Here is a 17,736-nt window from a genome sequence, read left to right on the forward strand (position 1 = left end):
TGCCATATCCTGGGGTTACAGGACAAAAAGGAAACAGTCAAAAAGTTTCCATTCCACAAGAGGGAAAAATAGCTGTCGAGATAAGCAAATACAAACAATATATTCCAAAAGTCTTAGAGCAATTTTAAGCTTTAATAGTTTAATACTATTCCCTTCCCAATTCCATTCCCCCCTTCAAAAAAAACCTTTTAAATTATATTAAGACTTTTGGGACACTCAGTATATATACATACATATATATATGTGTGTGTGTGTGTGTGTGTGTGTGTGTGTGTGTGTTTGTATAAAATAAATATAAACTAACTGAAGGGAGGAAAGTTGAAGTGCCCTTGAGCACTAACTTAGGGATAGGGAGAAAACATCATGATAGGAGGACTTCCTATATATCTATGTGCATGAGTATATATATAATATATATATATATATGTATATATATGTGCGCACACACACACACACACATATATATATATATATATATATATATATATATATATATATATTGTAAGGGGGGTATAATTTGAAGAACCCCTTCAAAAAGAGAGGCAGAAACAGAAAGACACAGAGACTGGAAGAAACAATCAGAAACATACAGGCAAAAATACAGGGGAAAAGAATACAATATAATAGAAAAAACATTGGACCAGAGGGTCAGCCTTAGATGCAAGTCCAGATGTTTCCACTTACCAGCTATGTGAAATTCAATGAGTCACCTAATCTCTTGAACGCTGAGTCTCCTCATTGGTACAAAATGGTGACAAGAAATAATACTTAGCCTGCTGACTTCCCACAGTTGTTGCAGCAAGCACTTTGGAAGCCACAGAGAGCTTTGGAAGGCATTAGCCTTCTTATAAGCTAGCAACAATCAATGGATCTGACCAGCCGACTTTCAAGCAGCCAGAAAAAACCCTGAGCCCCAAAATAAACAATGACTGTGCCCCGAGAAGGAAAAAGTGACCACTGAGTCTGCAAACTTTAATCAGAAAGCTACCAGCTGAGCAGCCATCAAGTCAAACCTGGTGAATCCAATAGCAATAAGGGTGGTGATAGTAACTACTGCCGTCAGTATGATGTTTTATTGAGAGGCTTTTAACCATTTTTGTGTAACGACCCCTCTGGTGGAGCCTCTGGACCTTTTTCAGAATGATGTTCTTAAATAAGTAAAATAAAATAGAAAGGATTACAAAGGAAGCCCCCTCACACACACATATGTTGGAGGGGATGGATAGGTGGTTTGAGAGAAAGTTATCAAAGCATTCTTAAGAAAACAAGTATTCTGAATAAATCAAAGAAACACTGTTTTAAAGTTTGCCAAATAATTTATATATCTTAACTTATTTAAATAAAATAATAACCCTTAAAGAAAAGTAGTATAGCAATTATCTCCATTTTAAAGATAAGAATGAGATTGAATGAAATCAATTCCTATGGTTGACCATATATGACCATACTGTTATGGTCATATAGCTAGTAAGATTAGATTAGATTATAACCCAGTTTTTCTTGATTCCAAATTCAGCATCTTACCTGCTAAGACTGTTTCAGTCATGCTTTTCTAGAGGCTTTTTGGCAACCCTGAGCTTTTCTCTAAGTTATCATGGATAGAACATTAGAAGCTATGAACTGTGTGGAAAAGAAACTCCTAGAAGAGTGATAGGTGACAGCATCTTGACAGTAGAAAAGAAGAGACATAAATTAGAAAAAACTCTGGGGCCATTGAGGCTAGAGGGGAGTTATTCCACATACATCAATAGCTACTGAGAGCACCATTTTACTATTGCTCTGTATAGTAATTGATGTTCATGATGATGACAGTTATCAGGAAAATAGGTTAAATTTTATTTAGGCTACTCTATTTAGTAAGGCAAAGAGCTGTGGGACAAATTTGGGTAATATTTTTATCCAAATGATAAAATTTTAATGGTATTCTTAATGGGAATAAAAGAACTTAATTTCAGTTCTCTAGAACTGACTAGAATTCACAAGCCTAGAATACTTCCTGTCTATAAGACAACACATCGCAGGAATACTTGAAAATCTTGGAAGAAATTTAAATGGCTGCACCTTACCTACAAAATCATTATAGAATCTCAAAATCAGGAGGGACTTTAGAAATCATTTTGTCTCATCCCCTGATTTGGACAGCTCTTTCAGTTACAGAGTGATGGTTTCCATCAATTAATAAATATTTGTTGAGCCCAATTGTGGGCTCAGGTCCTTTAGGGGCTCCAGAAAGTTATAAGCTGGAATCTCTGCTTTGCTTAAGTTGCCTAAAGTGAAGCTGTAAATTCTTTGTAAGACTTAAACATATAAAACTTAGCTTAACGCCAAGCTATTAATGCTAAATCAGTGGTCTAGAAAGTAAATGCTATTCTTCAAAGAATAAGGAGACCCCCAGCAACTGGGATGATATGGAAAGGCTTCTTTGAGGAAGTGGGACTTGAGTTAAGGAAGGGAAAGGTTTGCCCCCAAAGGGAAGAGTTTTTTTAAGATTTGGGAGTGGTTGGGATTTTTTGTATAAGCAAAGGCGGGATGCAGAAATAGATATACCAGTTCTGGGAACAGTACGGAGAATGGAAAGGCTAGGGTGAGCAAAGGTTATGTAGCATAATAACATGATACAAGTCTGTGTAAGTTTGAAAGGCAGAGCAAGTTTTAAAATCATAGAATATTATAGCTAGAAGGAACTTTAGAACTTAGAATGTCAGAAACTAAAAGGATCTTAGAATATAGAGTGCTCAAGTAGGAAAGGATACCTAGTAGGTATCATCTAGTTTAATTCCTCTCAATTTATATGAGTCCCATGGGCTGAAGGGTAGAGGAACATTAACTTTGCAGTTAACTTACAAAGAACTCAACCCCAGCCATAGTTATGACTTGACTTCAGGGGAAAAAAATATCATCCACACTTTCAGAAAATATCTACTGAAATGAACCTGTTAATAGGCAAAGTACAGTAAAGATATTGAGTCATTAACAGGCATTAACACCTTAGCTGGAATTAATTTTTCAGATCAGCAGGGCCTAGAAATATGAGACAGTGCAAAAAGGTCTGGGTGGAAAAAGGAAAGGTCAAGAGCTTTGGACAACTTGAGGGAAGAATGATTGTGTGATAGAAAGGTTGACTATAGCAGAAGATAAGGGGGGCACAGAGGGGGAGATGGAAAGGCACTGAGGATAAATTGCTATTTTCTCTTTGCCTTTGCTTAAACAGCTTTTGCTGACTAAAATGCCCTCCCATCATTTCTTTACCTATTAAAATCTCAGCCATCTTTTAAAGATATACAATATGAAATATGATTAATATACTATAAATGTCTAGTAAAATAACTTAGCCCAATACCTGATACATGGTAAGTACTACATAAATGATTATTGCCTGAAGTTCAATGGGAATTCCACCACTTTCAGAAAGTGACAACTCTTTTTTTCTAGTCCAATATGACACAGTATAATACAATGAAATGGCACAGTCAGAGTATAGTTCTTGGAATTGGGAAGATCTAAATTTGAATCTGACCTTAAACCAGCTTTATGTCACTGGCTAAGTCAGTGAATATCTCTCGGCCTTCATTTCCTCATTTGTAAAAGAAAAAGCCATATTTTGATCACCGATTTGTGAGGATTAAATGAAATTACATCTGTAAAACATTCTGTTGAGCTTAGAGAGCTATATACATAAAAGTCATAAATACCAATGTAATACAATACAACATTCATTTATTAAGTTCATTACTTTGCAAAGTGCAAGACTTGGAGCTGGAGTTATATAGCAGAATAAAAACCAATTCCAGTCCTCCAGGGTTCTAAGAAGTAGAGGAAAGACATGAGGTCAGCCTGTGGAGGTAAATAAAGGACTGTTGAGTGTGGAAACAAGTTGGCCAGTTTGGCAAGACAGGAGAAGCTATGGAGAGGAGAGATGCCTGGAGGGGCACTTTAAGTCAGATGGTGAAGGGCTTTAGATGAAAAGTGGAAGAATCGGTTTTATCATAAAAGCAGTAAAGAGGCTCCTGGGCAGCAGTATGATATTATCAGACATGGGCTTTCAGAAGACTGAGATGACAGCTCTCTGGAAGACGGACTACGATGGAGAAAGATTGGAAACCAGGAGTCTAATGAAGAGACAAATACAAAAAGTCAAGGAAGAGGCAATGGGTACCTCACCTAGGGGTGTGACCATGTAAAGGATGAAAAGAAGATGGATGTGAGAAATACCGTGAAGGCAAACTTTAAAAAAGCTTGTTGACTGATTGGATCTAGCACAGAATGAGGGAGAAGGAAGAATTGAGGATGTTTCTGAGGTGAGGAATAGAGATGACTAGAAGAAAAGAGGTAGGATGAGAAGGGACAATGTCAAGTTCCATTTTGGCCTGGTTGAGGTTGAGGAGACTCCAGAATAAGGGTATCTCTCTAGTCACTGTTCTCATGAAGTACTATATATTGTAGCTATATGCATTGCTGTTTTATCCCACAAAGACCAGGAAATCCATGGGAGAAGGGACTATTTTACAGAAACTTTTAATCTCTCTAGCACAAAACATAATTCTACATATATTAATTGCTTCATAAAAATCTTAAACTTCTAGTTTTGTACTACCATAATTGCAACATGATTCAGAACACTTGAAAGCCACACTCCAGGTATTATGGCCAGATGTCCATCTCACTCCCACTTCAAACTGACAAACTGTCCAGCCAAAGGTTCTTTTGATTCCAAAGATTCATCAAAAAAAAAAAAAAAACCCTGATCCCCAATTAATTGTCTTTAGGCTCATAACACATTTCCTTTGTACATAAAGATAAAGGGTTAATAATAATAGATTAGGGACATGTAGGCTATCCCCACACTGCCATTAGCAAGTCTGCACAGCCAAACACAGAGAGAGTCAACCCAACTTACAAAGAAAAAGAAAGGGAAAGTTCCTGATGAGCTTGATCCTAATGAATTTAACCCACTGCTAATTTTTAGAGCATCCATGGTTCTATGTAGTGATGGGAACCATTCACAATGTGGTTCTCAGACTTTGACAGAAGAATGCTCATCCATATTTGAGATAATGCAGAGGAAAAAATGAAAAGTTAAGCTGTTGCTTCTTGAGAACAGAGGTCAGTATAATGGATTCTGCATATGAGGTGTGATCTCCTGGGCAGAGAGAAAAAAATAAAAGACTGGATAGGAAACATTTTCTTTATTGAGTGCCTATGATTCCTGGGGAAAATCAATTGAGGACCACGCAAAAGTAAAATGCCACTTCATTTAATTGCATTTAAAGCTGCATTTAAAGACAACCAAAAGCCAACACATTCTACCATGATTTAAAATAATTTCAAGAAACATGAAATTCTAATCAATAAATTTAATTCAATAATGCACCCCTTGTAGCAAAGAATCCCTTCAGATAGGAAGAATCTGGCATGTGTAAGGGATCTCTCAATTCCCAGGCTCACTGCACTCATCCAAATGATCCTGGTACTGCAGAATGTGACACATGCCCTACCCCCAAAGGTGGTCACCAGATCCCCTTTCAAGCACATAAGATTATTAGGCTTGAAACATAAACAGTTTTATTTGCAAATTAGTGGAAGCAAACAGAACTTTCACCATGGAATTCACAGATGCATGGAAATAAACCAATCGATGTCCTTGTCATTGTACAAAGTTCTGGGAATTCAGATATAAAGAATAAAACACACCTGTGGAATGCAGCCACCTCTATCAATGAGCAAGCACCCACCCCAGAAAGAGTTCAGCAGTGTTGGTGACTTACAACACTGCCTTGGCAAAGCTGCTAAGAGAGGGGAGCCAGAATTTGTTCCCAATAGAGATGCTCTCTCCAGATCCCTCTGGACATCACTGAGTGTTTTATGTCTTGCCTCCCACCGCCATGTTCTCTCTGGGGATCACGAGTTACTGCTCCTACTACTGCTTCCTATTGCTGTCTCCCTTAGCTTCCAGAAAGTGATGGTCATTTTGTCACTGGCCTGGCTTTCTGTCTTTGTAGTTCTACTTCTAAATCTTCCTTATTCCCTATACTTGGGGACCAACACTTCAACAATCAATCTATATGGGAATGATGCTTTAGTTGTATTTTTTTTTATCTCCATTATTCTAAAGCCTTTTTTGTTTGAGTCCCCTCAGTCCAAGGTATCATTAGGGATCTTTGGGGAAGGTTAGCATCCCACAATGTCTCTGTCTCCATTGCTATGTAGGCTTTACAAATATTACTTCATTTAGATAATTGCTGTGGTCTATTCCTGTTGTAAAAATCTTTAATTTCATGAAGAAAATTTTTAAAACTGCTCAATTTCAGTAACACGTTTTCCAGACTGGAAACTAAGAGGATGTCAGTTGGAGAATGGCTGACTAAGTTATGGCATATGAATGTAATGAAATATTATTGTTCTGTAAAAAACAATGAGCAAGTTGATTTCAGAAAAGCCTGGAAAGACTTATATGAAATGATGCTGAAATGAGGTGAATAGAACCAAGAAAACATTGTACATAGAAACAAGATTATGTGATGATCAACTGGGATAGACTTGGTTCTTTTCAACAATGAGGAGATTCAAAGCATTTCCAATTGGCTTGTGATGGAAAGAGCTATCTGTATCCAGAGAGAGAATTATGAAGACTAAATGTGGATCATTTACTTTTTGTAATTATTTACTTGCTTGTTTTTTCGTCTCATTTGTTTTGAGACATCTGATTTTTTTTGTGCAACATGATAAATGTGGAAATGTTTAGAAGAATTACACATGTTTAATGGATATTGGATTTCTAGATGTCCATGGAAGATGGGAAATGAGGATGGAGAGAGAAAAACTGGAACACAAGTTGAAAACTGTCTTTGCAGTTGTTTTGAAAAATAAAAAGCTATTATTACTTTTTAAAAATATATGATGTCCAGTTAAAAGAGACAGAAAAAAGGAGATAAGAGGAGAAGGAAAGAGAGAGAAAAAGGAGTTAGCCAGAGCCAGCCAACAGAAAGATTCTTAGGAATATAAGATACAGTGAAGAAATTAATGAACCATAGAATGTTATAACTGTAAAAGAAAAAGTATGTAGTGCCCTTCTGTGTGGGAGGTACAATAGCCAACAGGTAGTCACTTATATAAATACTGCAGAGTTGACTCCTTTGCAGATGGTTTAGGCAATTAGGATTTTACCAGACTATTTCTCAGTAACTTGGAATTTTTGCACCTGAAGGAGACAGACTGGGGCATAAAGGAACTCACCTAGGCAGCAGTCACAGAGCTGGGGAGAGCCTACCAGAAGAGAGTGTTCTGGGGCACTCTCCAGATTGTGGCACTCTGACCCAAACTTCATACTCTGGTCAGAGTTTCTGAAGGCAAACTGAGTTGGAGCTGACCACAAGTATAAGAAGAAGACCAATCTAAGTTTTGGAAACTCTGTACTAGGGCGCAATAAATGTATTAGAGGTAACCAGGTGGACCAGTGGATAAAGTTCTGAGTCTGGAATGAGGAAAATTAAGTTCTAATCTGATTCACACATTTACTAGGCATATGGCCCCAAGTAAGTCAATTTCATCAACTGTAATATCATAATAATCCCTACTTTCAAAGATATTCATGAGAATCAAATGAGATAATATTTGTGAAATGCTTAGCACAGTGCCCAATATATAATAGGCACTTAATAAATGCTTGTTTCTTTCATTGTTATTTGGAAGCCTGGACTACTGTTGATTTATTTAATGAATCTGGGGAAATCATTTGTCTCCGAGACTGAGTTTCTTCCTCATTAAAATCATGGATTTGGACTTCATGGTCTCTTAAGAATCCCTCTAAGTTCTGAGACTGTGATCCGATGATTCTCAGCAGATAGAGGTGAAGGAAAACCCGGTGCTGCTAACAACAACAACAACAACAACAACAACAACAACAACAACAACAACAACAATCCACCCTTACCTTCATTCCCCTCTCCAGGAGGATGATAAAATGAAAGTCCCAGAGAGATGATGGCTGCAATTTCCAGGATAATAAGAGTCACGTCCTGTAGCGCTTCCCAAACTAGCTGTAAGAACGTTTTTGGCTTCTTTGGAGGTATAAAGTTTTGCCCAAAAATCTGCTTTCTTTTTTCTAGGTCTGGAGCAGTGCCCGGCAATCCTGTGAACAAATTAAAAAAAGTGAATCTGATTGAAGTAATATGGAAAGATGAAAATTCCTTAAGACATTAACTAGTGCCTGTGATTCCCAATCCCAAATAAAGGCAAGGGATGACCAAGGATCATCCAGTGAGAGGTGAAGTATATGGTGAAGACACCACTGAACTGAGAAATCGGAGACCTGGGTTCTCCTTAGAAATTATATATTTAAGGAGCATCTAGGTAGTGCAGTGGATAGATTTCTACCCCTGAAGCCAGGAGGACCCGAGTTCAAATCTGGTCTCAGACACTTACCACTTCCTAGCTGCATGACCCTGGGCAAGTCACTTGACTCTAATTGACTCAGCAAAAGAAAGAAAGAAATTATATATCTAGAGCTGGACTCAGAGGTATTCAGAGTATTCAGAGGTCATAGAATCCACCCCTCACATTTTACAGATAAATATACGGAAGCCAGGGAATTATAAAGTTAATAAATATCAGAAGTGAGATTTGAAACCAGGTCCTTAGACCCCAAAGCCAATGTATTTTCCCTTCTGGGTTGCAACTTAGATCTGTGTGTTGTTAAGAGACTAGACAACTTTGGGCAAGGGGTAAGTAAACTAGAATACTTCTGAGTCTCATGAAAAAGAAAACTCTCTGCCACTAAGAACTGGATTTTGCCATAGGCTATTAGGCATTCTAGTTCTCCTGATAAAATTTAATACCATTCTATTTGCCTGAGTTTTCTGATCTTTTAAGACCTTCTATCAAGAGTACAGTCTATCCTCAGTCTTCTGTCTTCTACAGGCTTGATAAGAGGTTACCTCTAGCTTTGTCCAAGTCAGTGTTTATGTAAAGGGTTTCCCAAGAAGTCTTAACACAACATAAAGCTTTAATAGACTTATTTAATAGCCTGGGAAAGAATGCCACTTTGGCATTGGAAAGGCTTTGGAAAGGAGATTTAACCTCATCTACGGATCAATAATAGTCTTCTCAATAGGGGAAGTCCATGGGGGAGAGAAGTTATTAAAAAAAAACTTTTCACACTTCTTCAAAAGATTCCCCTACCTCTGCCTGAAAACTCACTATCAGGATTGTATTTCTCTAGCTGGAATCTCTGACAGTCTCAGTTTTATCTACCAATTATGACTTGATAAATATATTTCTACTCCTTTCCTGTGGGCAGGCACTCACTTATGAATATTTTGTTCAGAATACCCTGGGCAAGTTATTTAACCTTCCTTTTTTCATCTATAATACAGCGAATTAATAATAGCATTTACCTCACAGGGTGGTTGTGACATAATCTGTATAAAAATGTATACATGAAATGTGTACCAAAATGGGAGCAGCTATCATTATAAAGGTTCACTTCATCTCCTAATATCCCTGGAAGGCTGGCAGATGTAGCTGATCTTCATAAATGTAGAGTCCGGGGCCCTAAGACTGGCCCGGAGCCACACAGGTGAGCCAGTAGCCTACCCAGGCTGAGAAGCCACTCCTGGTTTCAAGTCTGCCATTGTTCCCACTTCCCAGGGCCTCGAGCTAGCCCTCTTTCTGCAAAGAGTATTCCCGCCTACCACTGTTTTCTCAGAAATAACAGCTGAACGGAACAAAAATATTTGTGTGTTCTGCTGGTCCCACCCCCAGGAAAGTAACCTGCCAAATGGTTTCCACAACAACAAAACAATCAGAGACTGATTAGATCTGAGCATTCAGACCCCAAATGAGAAACCCAAAGAGGCCAGGAGGAAGATTTAACAGTAAGCAGAGAGCGATTCAAATGAAATCCGAATTTGAACCTTCTTTACCACTAACCAAAAGGCCTTTCCAAGCAGAAGTAGATGAGGACAGAGGGAAATTGTCTCTTCTATCTCATCAGCACATAAAAGAAGAAAGGGGCTGCAAACAAACCTCCTCTGATCATACACACGGATATTTCCCTTCACAAAACTGTCCTGGAAGTCAATTCAATAAACATTTCCCAAGCTCCTCCAATGCATCAGGCACTGTGCTAAAGATGGAGGATACCAAGAAAGGCAAATATATTGCTGTCTTCAAGGAGCTCACAGTCTAATGAAGGGTGGTAAACTGCAAACAACTTTGTACAAGATAGAGACAGAATAAATTGAAGATAATCTCAGAGGGAAGGTACTGGGATGGGGAAAAGCTTCTTGCAAAGAGAGATTTTAGCTGAGATCTGAAGGAAGTCAAGCTAAGGGGCAGAAATAAGGAGGGGGAGAATTCCAAGCATGGAAGACTGCCAGGGAAAAGGCTGCAGTTAGGAAAATGAAGGGTAGTGTGGGAGGAATAACAAAGAGGTTGGAATTGCTAGATTGTAGAGAGTACTCAGAGAGGAGGGAGATATAAGCACATTGAAAGGTAGGAAGGGACCAGGCTAAGTTCATGCTAGGAAAAGGGTTGTTATTATTCAGTTATTTCACTTGTGTTCATGATCCCTTTGGGGGGTATTATTTTTGGCAAATATACTGGTGCAGTTTCCATTCCCTTCTCCAGCTCATTTTACAAATGAGGAAACTGAGGCAAATAGAGTGACATAAAGGCACAGGCTTAGACATAGACATATACTTAGACATAGCTAAGACATAGACATGGGCTTAGACAGATACAGACCTAAGAAAAGAGGTATAGGTAGAGCTTAGAGATAAAGGACAGATATAAAGATATGGATAGATGTAAGTAATAAGTATAGACATAGATACAAATATAGGAGTTTGTATCATATATGTTTATATTTTATATATATATATACATATATGCATGATATATATGTATATTTATGTATATATAGGTACAGGTGGAAATAAATGTCATTTTTGATATCATTACTATTTCCATTTTATAAATGAAAAAACTGATGTTCAGAGGATTTGAATGATTTGTCTTGGATCTCATAAGGAGGTGGAAGTCAAGCCCAGATGTTTCTGACTCTATCCATTATGCCACATAATTGAAAGACATGGTTTGATGAGGAGGGATGAGGCTACATTCCAGCAAGAGCTTCTCTCATCTCTCTAAGCAGCAGGAGCATAGTGTTAAGTTATTTTTATTTTTATTTGCTAGCAAATTTCAAATGAGGTTGGTTTAAAGAGATCTGGTATTCAGGCCTTGAGAAATATCCATCCCTGAACTCTGTCTGACTAAAGCATAAAACATAGTATATTATGTTAAATTTTGATTAACGTTTAAGGGCCCCAAGGTCTCAACTTCCACCCCACTTTTGTCCTCTCAGCATAGCTAGCCCTTTCCAGTTGCACTGCTGCTACACTCTCTTATGTGTGTTGTATCTCTCAATGAGAACACTTTGTGAGCAGCAGTGTTCATCTTTTAGCTTTATATTTCCAGCACTTAGCACAGTGTATTACATATAGTCAGGGCTTAATAAATGATTCTTCACTCATGTCAGTAAATATATTAATCAATGAATAAAATTATGTGATGAAAATAAGACCTGAACATCAACCAAGGAGACATAAATTTGAAATACTGGATGTGATACTGTCCCCTCTCTTCAGTGTAGACAACATAGAACACTCTCTGAACCTCACCTTCCTCATCTATAAAATGAGGAAAATACTTTCTGTAGCCCTTATCTTGAAGGATTTTTTGAGACTAGTACTTTATAAACTTTAAAAGAAGTGTAGGCATTTAATATATATGGAATTGCCTGTCATCTAGGGAAGGGAGTAGAGGGAGGGAGGGGAAATTTTGGAAAAGTGAATATAAGGGATAATGTTGTAAAAAAAATTACCCATGCATATGTACTATCAAAAAAATTATAATTATAAAATCAATAAAAAAAGAAGTGTAGAAATATGAGCTTCTGGCAAGTAATTACTATAGGAGAGGACCAGAAAGAGAAACTGAAGAATCCCCTTAAGATTTTATTTTAATATTTCTACTCTCCTTCCCCCAAAGAAATTTCAATAGACATTGGAATTTCTGTTCTGAGAATGGACCTAAGTATGCAAGTCCAAATTCAGAACTCTAGTAAACAATATAGCATAGTAAATAGTCTGGAATGTGCAGCCCTGAAGCTCTGGGTTCACATTTTTTTCTCAGACATTTATTACTAGTGATTCTGCAGCATCCAGGGCCATCTGTAGTCATCCTGATCTACTGGACCCAGATGTCTCTGGCAGAGAAAGTGATGGCGGATGGTGCAGCCCTGCTTCACTTAAATCCAATTCACTTGCAAATCATGACATTGCCTTCCTGATGTCCTGATTGGTCCTCTTAGAGAATGAAGAAGAAACAACAAATAACAAAATGATTCTAAGCAAATTATTTAACCTCATTCAATCCCATTTTCCTCAACTGCAAAATGGAGATAATAAAAGTACCAACTCATAGAGTTGTTTGTAGAGATCAAGGAAATAATAGGGGTAAAGTGTTTTGCAAACAGAGAACTTCAGAAGATAGACTGTCTAAAAAGCAATTTGTAGATATTGTCCTTGTCTGAGGGCCAAACATTTCAAGGCACCCTATCCTGATCACTGGGCTGTACTCCCATTGCTATGAACTCACTCCTTAGCTGTGAAATTAACAAGCCTATTTTTGGGAGCATAAACAACAGAGAACAGCAGGAAAAACTAATGGCATTTTGAGATTCAATTTAGATTACAGTGCATCTCACCATTTAGCATATTAAAAATTAATATGCTGTGTCAAATACCTCTAGATAAACTTAGGGGAGCTAACGGAAAATGGCAAAAATGAAGGTTTGGGATCTGATTATGGAGTGTGACTATTTGGGAAGAAGGATTGTTTTTTGGAGGTTTTTTCCTTGTATGTGTGTTTTCATTTCTTACTATTTTCTAAATAAAGGAAGTACAGCATTGTGAAAAGAGCATTAAATTTGAAATCAAGGAGCCTTGAATTCTCATCCCAAATCTGGCACTGACTAGGTGGGTAACTTTTGGACAAGTCAAACTTTGATCTGGGTAGAGTCTTTCAAAGTCATATGGTTCAAACCTTTACTCAAGCCCAGAATCCTCTATGATACTGGGAAAATCTAATCACAGATTTAAGAACTCTTATCCATGGGCAGAGGATTAGTGATGAATGTGAGCTGCCCACCTGCTAACAGGGGTGATGGATTCAAAAGGCGGAATGAACCAGACACTTTTAGACATGGCTAACGTAGGAATTTCTTTTTCTTGATGATGCCATTTGTTCATGCTACAAATGTTCAGGAAAAATGAAGTTTTGGGATTTGATTATGAAATGATTGGAGGAAGGCATATGGGAGAAACTTTGGTTTTTTCTCCTTTTTCAGAGTGAGAAAAAGAGGAAATAGATGTTAAATTAAACAACTTAATTTAATAATTTAATTTAAAAGCAAATAAAATCCATTTACCTCTCTGAGAGCCCATGATTTAAAGAGGTAGTCATGTAGTCAATGTTTGAACATGTACCTCCCAGGAAATTTGGGAGGATCAAATAAGATAATGTCTGTAAAGTGGTATACAAACTTTAACATACCATGCAAGTTAGTTACCTGTGTATTAAAGTAATAGTCAAAGGATCTCCTGGAGTTAAAAAGAACTGTATGTATGGCCCTTTAAGAATAGTTGACATCTGGAAATTCAGAACAAGGTAGCTGAGATTCATTCTTTAAGTTAGCTTAACAAGAAATCTTCCTGTTCTGCCTCTTCTTTCCCATATTGAGCAAGGAAACTGGGCTACAAAGCCACAAACCGTTGCATCAGGTTAGCACAGTACTGCAGACAAAGCCCTAGATGTGGTTTAGCGCTGGAAATGACCTTTAAAAATATTTTCCCGATTTGTTATTTCCCTTCTAATCTTGTTTGCATTAGTTTTGTTTGTACAGAAACTTTTTAGTTTGATGTAATCAAAATCTTCTTCTTTTTTCTGATCGATAATGACCTCTAGTTCTCCTCTGGTCATAAATTCCTTCCTCCTCCACAGGTCTGAGAGGTAGACTATACTCTGTTCCTCTAATCTATTTATTATCTCATTCTTTATTCCTAAATCATGGACCCATTTTGATCTTATCTTGGTATATGGTGTTAAGTGTGGATCCATATCTAATTTCTGCCATACTAATTTCCAGTTTTCCCAACAATTTTTTTCCAAATAATGAATTTTTATCCCTAATGTTGGTATCTTTGGGTTTGTCAAAGATTAGATTGCTATAGATGTACCCTTTTTTGTCCTTTGTATCTAATCTGTTTCACTGATCAACCGGTCTATTTCTTAGCCAATACCAAATGGTTTTGGTGACTGCTGCTATATAATATAGCTTTAGATCAGGTACACTTAGACCACCTTCCTCTGACTTTTTTTTCATTAGTTCCCTTGTAATTCTAGACCTTTTATTCTTCCATATGAATTTTGTTGTTATTTTTTCTAGGTCATTATAATAGTTTCTTGGGAGTATGATTGGTATAGCACTAAATAAATAGATTAGTTTGGGGAGTATTGTCATCTTTATTATATTCGCTCGGCCTATCCAAGAGCACTGAATGTCTTTCCAATTATTTAAACCTGACTTTATTTTTGTGGCAAGTGTTTCCTAATTTTTCTCATATAATTCCTGACTATTCTGTGGTAGAAGAGCTGGAAATGACCTTAGAGGTCACCTGGAATAATTCCCTTATTGTAGAGATGAGGAAACTGAGACCCAGGAGGAAAAATAAATTATTCAAAGCTAGTTGAAGAGCAGAAGTGGGATTATGACCAAGGTCCTCCTTCTCCAGCTAAAGTCTTCATTCAGCCACATCACAAAATAGAGAGACTGGATCCAATCCTCAGTTCTCCCAATAATACCTGTGTCACACTGGGCAAAGGACTTCTCTTGACCTTAGTTTCTTTATTTATCCTTTAAGTCAACAATTCCATGATGCTTTGTCTAAAACTGCTAAGAAAGGAGACTCTACAGAGCCTGAAGTTCCATTAAAGAAAAGAGAAAAGGTATTAAGGCAATACCCTCCCATTAGCTCTTGGTGGGTATATATAGTATTGATTGTATGTTTAAAATGTTTTCTGCTATAAAATAACTAAGGGACTAGGGGAATTCCAAAGGTCTAGGAATACCTGCGCTGATGACTCATCAAAGCCAGTGCCCTGGGGAAGTCAGTGGAGACTGTAACCTGAGTCAGGGGAAGATGGATCTGCCATTGTCCTCAGAATGTTCATCATCTTAGCTCTGAAATGGAGCCAAGTCTGAGGTATTCCTCCAGTGAAAAACAGGAACCTATAAGGCAACCCATGGAGGAATATATGACTTTGAATAGAAAAAGAAGCACTCAAGGGGAGCTGATAGGACCAAAGAAAGCTTTTAATTTGGGGGGAAAAATGGCAACTAGATGTCAGATGACAGGAGATTAGGAATTCACATGATACAATTCACATAGGTAGTTCTAAGTTGAAGCTGACCCCAATCTTCATTATATCACTTACCCTTCTACTTCTGGTTCAAATTTCTAATCAGTTAATAAATATTTATTAAGCACCTACTATGTGCCAGGTACTATTCCAAACAAAAATGAAATAGTCCTGGCTCCTCAAGGAGTCTACATTTTATATTATATACTGGCAACCCACTGAAGCAAGGGAGGAGCACACTCACCATGATGGCCACAAGGTAGGAAAAGCTTAAGCCCTAGCACTGTGAGAATTGGAACTACAGTGGCCTTCCCAGACTGAATCAGCCTCTTCAATATATTCTTCTCAGTATGCTTTTTTCTCACTACCAAACACAGGCAAGTTCATTACAAGATACTATATCTACTTTCCCTTTATTTATGGATTCCTTACATTTCTTTTTAGTTCTTTAGCTGCCATTTGTTGCAGTTTTTCAGAATAGCCCCTATTTGCCAGGAGTGTCCCAGGGGAATGAGCTATCTACACTGATCTTGAGATTTTCACAATGTTTGACATACAGGGTGTCATCTGGTTCTTACTACAAGACTATAAAGTAGGTGTCCTTTGTGTTTTTATGATTCTTTGACAGATTAAAAAGACTCAAAAAAAAGTTAGCAGCTTTGCCTAGAGTTACACAGCTGGTAGGTTTCATACCCAAATCTTCTTGATTTAAAATCTGGCATGTACAGAATACCTTTGTGTGGGTTCTCCTTCCCCAGAAGTCTTCAAAAAGAGATGGTCCCTTCTATGGAGTTATTGTAAAGGAGATTTCTGTTCAGGTATTAATGAGTCTATGAGATGCCTAAGGTTCTTTTCCATTCTGAAACTCTGTGCTTCTGAATTCCCTGCAGACTATTCAAAGTGTTACGTTTTAGTAGATAGATGATAGATGGATAGATACATACACACATACATGCATACATACATAGATGGATGGATGGATAGATGATAGACGATAGATAGATAGAATATGCCAGTGTTACTCAAACTTTTCTTCTCAATATCCTTTTATACCATTAAAAATTATTGAGCATCTATCCAAAGAGTTTTTGGTTTTGTGGTTTATATTTAGATATTAGAAATAAAAACTAATTCCCAAGATGCTCTGGACCACATTTAAAAACTGCTGGCATATACCAGTCCCACAGGTCCCAGCAGCCTATTTTTTTAAACATTAGTAATGCTGGAATTCCAGAGGTCATACAGAGTTTTAGCAAGGGGATGGGCACAAAGTAGTTAAAACTTACAATCCTATACTCTTGGAAAAGCCATTTGAGACTCCAAAACCCTTTTTTTAATCAGAAAAAAATGAGGTCTAGAAAGAAGAAATAATCAATAGGACTGAAATTTGACCTCTAAATCATAATCTTCAATTTCAGTCCTGCTCCATCTTAGTATAATTCTCAGCACATACTAAATGCTATATAAATGCTAGATATTATTACTACTAATTGTTATTATTGTATTACATCACTAAATCACATTAGTTTTCATGTCTTGCTTGTCCATTTATAAAATGGACTTTCTCTTACATTCAATTCAATTTGATTCACCAAGTTTTTATTAATCATTTACCTAATGTGTATGCAGCATGGTGCTATGTGCCAAGGACACAAGGATAAAAATAAAATATCAATAGAAGGAAAGATCTTTTGACAATAAGATGTTTTCATCCTGCCATACCAACAGCACATTTCTACTGACACATTATAGGACTGTGATCATTTTAATGAATGTGATAAAGACCTGTGAGCTTGAAATTAACACAACAGAAGAATAGGGTCCTAATGAGTGGAAAGAACCACCCTCCTGTATTCTGTATTGATCAGAACATACTAAGGGCACCATATTCTCCTCTGTATTTTTCAGGGAACATCAAAAAACTCTAAAGTATACAGACTAACATTGTCATAGATAACTTTAACCATATTATATGGTTGAATTTGAAGTCAAGAGACCTGGTTTCAAGGCTCAGTTCTATGTCACACTACTTGTGCAAACTGAAATAAGTCTCAATCTCTCTGGGTCTCTCTGTAAAAGAATGTAAGAGTTGAACTAAGGATGTCTAAGGTTTTCTTCCTTCATCAGAGCTATCCCAGATAGGGAATGAGCTCTCTTGGTAGCTTATGCCCTTTCTTTCTTTTTTTTTTATTTTCAAGCAAATATACATGACTACCTGATATATATTTGGGATGTCTCCTTCAACAACGATCATCT

At 37.2% G+C, this 17,736-nt stretch overlaps 1 protein-coding gene across 24 annotated transcripts in view; it reads right to left on the reverse strand.

Moving 5' to 3' along the window:
* ATP2B2 (ATPase plasma membrane Ca2+ transporting 2) overlaps positions 1 to 17,736 on the reverse strand; it is a 504,660-nt gene that overhangs the window by 143,127 nt on the left and 343,797 nt on the right. For all 24 annotated transcript variants that reach the window (XM_074283932.1, XM_074283917.1, XM_074283910.1 and 21 more), the window contains one exon: positions 7,931 to 8,128. In XM_074283932.1, the coding sequence (XP_074140033.1) occupies positions 7,931 to 8,128 (198 nt within the window). The remainder of the gene's footprint in view (positions 1 to 7,930; positions 8,129 to 17,736) is intronic.

Source organism: Sminthopsis crassicaudata, chromosome 1, assembly GCF_048593235.1.
Source record: "Sminthopsis crassicaudata isolate SCR6 chromosome 1, ASM4859323v1, whole genome shotgun sequence".
NCBI classification, from domain to species: Eukaryota; Metazoa; Chordata; class Mammalia; order Dasyuromorphia; family Dasyuridae; genus Sminthopsis; species Sminthopsis crassicaudata.